At 39.2% G+C, this 6,352-nt stretch overlaps 1 protein-coding gene across 1 annotated transcript; it reads left to right on the plus strand.

The window, feature by feature from the left end:
• LOC104901689 (CRS2-associated factor 1, chloroplastic) lies at positions 1-4,427 on the plus strand. Its single transcript, XM_010689285.3, has 5 exons — positions 1-986; positions 2,031-2,158; positions 2,816-3,041; positions 3,144-3,271; positions 3,355-4,427. Exons 1-5 carry the CDS (start codon positions 161-163, stop codon positions 4,228-4,230), a joined length of 2,184 nt encoding a protein of 727 aa, XP_010687587.2. The 5' UTR covers positions 1-160; the 3' UTR covers positions 4,231-4,427.
• The last annotated feature ends 1,925 nt before the right edge of the window (positions 4,428-6,352 follow it).

The raw sequence follows: 6,352 nt of genomic DNA on the forward strand, positions 1-6,352 counted from the left end.
TTTGGAATTTGTATGCTCAGCTCAACGGTTGGCACTTTGGCAGAGCTTATCTGAACACACTGAACTAACCCGTGAAGCCACACCTCTGTGTGTCTCTCTCTCCTATAAACGACGCCGTTCTCTCTTCCGCCAACATCGCCGGAAAACTTCAAACACTAAAATGGCGCTAAAAACCGTTATCCCATTTCCAATTTTCGCGCCAATTTCAACAACCACCACAACCACCTATACAACATCAACAACAGAACTCCGATTTTCGCGTTGGAACAACGCAAACGCCGAAAAATTCGAGCGAAATCGACGAACTCAGCAACAAATTGAAGACGACCTCCGCCGTCTTCGTCGCTTCGAATCTGCCCTCAACATTTCAACTATTAACGATTCTGCCACTCCCGCCAAAACAACCCCCAATTTCAAGTCTACAGGTACCCCTTCCGTACCTTCTCTCTCCTCAATTCCCGGCAAAAAGTCCAAATACTCAAAACCCATCAAAAACCCTAACCCTAAATTGAGTAATTCCACTCATCCTGCGTTTCGGAGGGTGCCGAAACGGGCGAAATTACCCGAAACGGGTGTTGGGGGAGAAACGGATATTAGGGTTGGGGAAAACGGGGTGACGTATGTGGTTCCCGGGGCTCCGTTTGAGTATATGTACAGTTATACTGAGACGCCCAAGAATGTCAGGCCCGTTGGGCTTAGGGAGCCCGCTGTTGCACCATTTGGGCCGGGTACGATGCCCCGTCCTTGGACCGGTCGGAAGCCGTTGCCGGGTAGTAAGAAGGAGTTGCCGCAGTTTGATTCGTTTCGTGTGCCAGAGGCGGGGAAGAAGGGGGTGAAGCCTGTTCAGAAGCCGGGTCCGTTTCTGCCGGGTTCTGGGCCGAGGTATGTTGTGTCAAGAGAGGAGGTGTTGGGGGAGCCGTTGACGGAGGATGAGGTGAAGGAGTTGGTGGAAGGGTGTAGGAGGACTAAGAGGCAGCTTAATATGGGTAAGGATTGGATTGCTTGTTTTGATTTTATAATGTTGGATTCATATGCTTTTTTTCAGCTTTTATGTACAATGTAGTTATCATAAAGTAGTTTAATCTAGTATTGTGGAGGGAAATGGTGAGTAGTAGTAGTAGTAGGTAGCGAAATCGTGGATGATATCATAGTTAAGCTTAAGCCCTTTTCTTTTGGACTGAATTAAGGGAAATTCAATTCAGTTCGACAAATTACTTTCATAGTTTCAGTTCAGTTGCATTTAGTCCAGTCCAGTCCCGAAAGAACAGTGTCTTATAGTGGTGGATAGCTAGCAATAGAAAAGAGGGAGATATGAGAAGAAATTAGTACTTGACTTTGCAAAGTTTGCATATTGCTGAGATAAATTGGGATATGTGATGAATTTCTAAGTGACGATTGTATGGAGTCTTTGATAGAATTGTAAAGCTTGTATGAGTGTTGGGTTATGTGTTGTATTTGGGGGGAGGGGGGGAGATCAGTTGGGGGAATGGTATTTTGAGGCCTCATTTTTTTTTCCATACTGTTTTGGGGTTTTTTTGCGAGTCACAATCTGAATGAAATGACGAATGCTCAGTTTTGTCAGTTTCCACTTGTGGTAAGCTTCTAGTATTCCAACTGTGGGAGGGATTAGAGCTATGTTAATTTGCCAACTATAGATGACCTAATTCATTCTGAATATGGATGGTGTTGTTTTACAGGGGATGGGTGGTTTTTGGTAATATAACTCTTTTTGGTTTTGGCTCATGACGTATGTTAAAGTGTGGTGGACTTGTAAGGGACTATTAAATCAAATACTGCTGTTGGACTAGGTAATGAATCTATTATGACCTTATATTAAATGGAGTTATCAAGAAGTACAGAGTGGTTGTTCTGTCATGGATCCCCTTTTTTTAACTATGTGATTCCTCTAATTCAGGATTCAAGTGAATCAGTGGAGTATATGTGGAAGTAGAACTAGCATTGTTATTAACTTTGAAGTGGGTAACTCTCTGCTCTTCCATTTTGAATTAAGTTTAGCCTGCTTTTTGTAGGTAGAGATGGGTTGACTCATAACATGTTGGATAACATCCATGCTCACTGGAAGCGGCGGAGGGTTTGTAAGATAAAATGCAAAGGGGTTTGTACTGTAGACATGGATAATGTGTGCCAACAATTGGAGGTTCGTGTTTATTATGCTAAGCTTTTTTTGGGAATCTGAGATATTTTTGCCTTAGAAACTGTTCACACTCCTAGTTTTTCGTGTGATAAGGTCCTGTATAAACAAGAATACGAACTTTTGGTTTATAGTTTTGAAACGCCAAAAGAATAGCTAATATCCGTAATGTCTTGTAACTTCAAAATCCAGGATTTTAAATGTCTTGAGAAGACTTTACAATTTGTTGCCAAGCTTAACCGACGCGTAGCAGCTACTGTCCCACGAGCAAAAAGACAGATGTGAGCTTGCACCATGAAATTGAAGTATCACTTTAATAGATGATGTTTACCTTTCCTCATACCTAAGAGATAACTGGTGACTTATTCTGCAACAAGGAAAAATGATGCATGTTGATCTTGTTGATTGAGGTTTTTAGATTTACGTTGTCTATCTCTAATATCTGTGTCAAACCATGCTGCTTGATTCTAATATATGATAACGGGGAATTTGGATGGAATCATGTTCTTCTGAAAGATGCTTTTAAATAATTAATCATCATTAGTCAGTGGTTCTTTTCCAATATACTGAAGATAATTTTTTGTACAAACAAAGTGAATAAATCATTACCCAGTATGATCTTTACCAGAAGGACACTGTCAATATAAGTTCCATATGTTGCAGGAAAAGACTGGAGGCAGAATTATATACCGCCGAGGAGGCATTGTATTCCTTTTCCGTGGTAGGAACTACAATTACAAAACTCGACCTCGCTTCCCTCTTATGCTGTGGAAACCTGTTACACCTGTATACCCCAGATTAGTCGCACGAGTTCCAGAAGGTCTGACGTTGGAAGAGGCCTCGGACATGCGAAGAAGAGGACGTGAACTAATACCAATATGCAAGCTTGGTATGTTTGTGCTGGTGCGTTGGGGATAAATGGGGGTGGGAACAAGAGGGGTAGAATAAATTACATGGATGATGGAAATCATACTGTTTTCTGCATTTGCAGGTAAAAATGGTGTCTATGTAAACTTAGCAAAACATGTCAGAGAAGCATTTGAAGCTTGTGAGATGGTCAGAATAAACTGTCAAGGCTTGAACCCCAGCGACTATCGTAAAATTGGTGCTAAACTCAAGGTTTGCTTTTATCTCGTTTTCATACACAGTAATCTTGATGTGCTCTTCTTCTTTGTGTTAATGGGACCCTTTTGTACCTTTAGGATATGGTCCCATGTGTGCTGATCTCATTTGAAAATGAACACATACTTATGTGGAGAGGAAGAGACTGGAAATCATCTCTTCTACTACCTGAAGTTGGTGCAAAGAGTTACAAAATCTCTGAAACTGACAGTGCTGAATTGCATGGATCAGATAGTGATACTGCTGGTGATTCCGTGGATTCTGAGGATGAAGAAGAGTCCTCGTCTTCTTTAAATCTATCAAAGCAGGAGATAGATGTGGAAATGCTCAACCTAAGCAATGGTTTGGGAGATGGTTTAGAGGTGGGTGTTACAGAAGTGGAGAATAAACACTTTGTGAAAGATGATGCATCATTGGAGATGAATGTAAATTCTGTGTTAACACAATCTGGTTCTGGGTTAGATATAGATGGCACTGATGACTTGGAAGTTTCTCCGGGGAAATCTTCTGATGATTCAGCACTTTGCGGGGAACCGCAAGGCATGTCAGAAAGCCATTGTTCCTCATTGTCTTCCTCATGTATAGAAGGTGTATTATACCTTTTAAGTCAAGCTGTAGAAAGTGGAAGCGCTGTGATACTGGATGCTTCTTCCTTAGATGCAGATATGGTTTATGAAAGATCAGTTGCCTTCGCCAAGGTAGCGCCACCAGCACCTGTTTTCAGACACCGTCCTCGGAAGGTGGCTATTCAGAAAAGTGAAGAGCTAAAAACCGGGGATACAGATGCTAACGAGGCAACACCAGTAGTAGGGCCTGTAACGAAATCAAATGCTAAGAATCCCAAGGAAAGGAAGAGCTCTGTAACTCAAGAGGTATTAGATTTCAAACAGGAGATACTAGACGTTGTTCCACAGGGAAGCCTAAGAATAGATGAGCTTGCTAAGTTGTTGTCTTAATCTGCATGCGAATGTTGATTAAATATTCTGTATGCTGATTCCCGTGAACCAATATGTAATTTTATGGTATAAACTTCTTTTTGAGGTATATCTATAGAATGAGAACTGCAGAGATTTCATATCCATAACTATGATTGTGTCTATGTATTCTCTCATAATTTCGAATAACGAGTCTTTATTGCGTTTCACCTTTATAATTTGATTCTGAGGCCTTGTTTGGTTGACAAAACAAATCATGGGAAGTGCAAATTCCTAGGAAGTAGAAGCATATGAAGTTGTTTGGTTGGCAAAACCATGGGAATTAGCACTTCCTAGGAAGTTCTTCCTCCAAAATGGAGGAAGTTACTTACCTAGGTCCCCCTAGGTAAGTAGAGCTTCCCATAGGAAGTTCTACTTCCCATTATCAACCAAACACAATTTTACACTTCATAGGAATTTCAAATACATGGGAAAAATAACTTCCTAGGAAGTATGACTTTCTATATACAACCAAACAAACCAAACAAGGCCTGAATGTATCTTCCATCTGCTTTTCTTAGACAGTTTCATATGCGTGCACTGAATCGCATTATGCAAAAGAAATTAGGAGAAAGTAAAACTTAACCTTACTCGCTGGAGTATCATTGCATTTTACTAGACTTTAAACCTCTAATTACCCAGTTATCTTCTCAAGAAATCACGAGTTCTGTTTTAAAGACATAATTATCTTGAAAAATAGAGGGACTATGCGATTTCTGTTAGGAGCAAGAGATGAATTTATCATATTTGTCCCATTGACTTCATTCTTTTTTGTGTGGTGTATGTGTGCTTATGTTGCCAGTTTGCCACTGACGGTTGTCCTAGTTATTATTACCATGTACTAGCAAGTTAGGGAAAAAATGGTAATGTAGTCAAATTATTGGTTTGTAGTGTTTTAATCTCCAAGTATTTGCACTATCTCTTTGCATATGATTCACAATCCAACACTAGATTGCAAGTAATTTACAACCTCGATTTCAAAGTACCATTTCAAATCATAAAGAGCAACCAAAGAAATATAGAAAAAACGACCCTCGTATGGTAGGAGAAAGAAAGAGAGAAAACAAACTTAAATAAGACAAATGTGCAAATGTAAGGGAATCGTGAAACATCGATTTCTAATAAGTGTTAAGTTTATTGCAAAACAGAGTGAGTATTTTTGTCTCAATTGATGTTTCAAGTAATTTATCAAGATAGGCTTGAATATGAAAATTCAAGGGGGGTTGAGACCTTGAGCGAGGATCAAAAATATGTCATACCAAAGGGAATGGTGCTCCATATGACCATATCTAAATAATATACCAAGTAGCTATTGGTCATTTGGCAAGCCTCTTATCGTAGATTCTTGGAGTTTAGGTTTCAAATTTTGCCAAGTGTGGCTTTTAAAGTAGGAATCCCCTTATCTTCTACACTCAAGCACCTGATTTGCAAATGCCAAATCAAGAAATTGTGAGAGTTAAAGTTTGAGCAGGATCTTCTCTTGTCTTTACAATTCTAAACAAAAAAAAAAATCCAAATAACTTGGTAAAACACTATACCTATCACTTCTTTTTCGTATTATATCAATTATATGCCAAGCGTGACTTTTAAAGTAAAAACCCCCTTATCTTTTCTACACCAAAGCACCTGATTTGAAAATGCCAAACCAAGAAATTGTGAGAGTTAAAGTTTGAGCAGAATCTTCTCTTGTCTTTACAATTCTAGACAAAAAAAAAAAAATCCAAATAACTTCGTAAAACACTATCCCTATCATTTTTTTTTTTTTTTGTATCATATCAATTATATTCCCCTTACATTACTAAGGAGAGGGGTGTTTGCATGTGTTACCCAATTTCGCAATGATCAAATTTATCAAAAGGAAATTAGATCCTTGCATTTTCTTCTCCTCCCCCAAACCAAATCCATACAAAAGGAAAATGGATCCATTACTCTCTCACTCCACTTCCTTTAGTTCCTCTGCATATTCTCTAACCTAAACACATTGCTATTTTCAGCGAAATGTCCTCCAATACTTCACATTAAGCGGATGAGTCCATTGAAATATAAGTGCCATTGTGGCATCTAAAATCGTGCTTAGAAGTTAATAGCTATAGAAAGTTAAAAG

This window comes from Beta vulgaris, chromosome 8 (genome assembly GCF_026745355.1).
Source record: "Beta vulgaris subsp. vulgaris cultivar EL10 chromosome 8, EL10.2, whole genome shotgun sequence".
Classification (NCBI taxonomy): Eukaryota; Viridiplantae; Streptophyta; class Magnoliopsida; order Caryophyllales; family Amaranthaceae; genus Beta; species Beta vulgaris.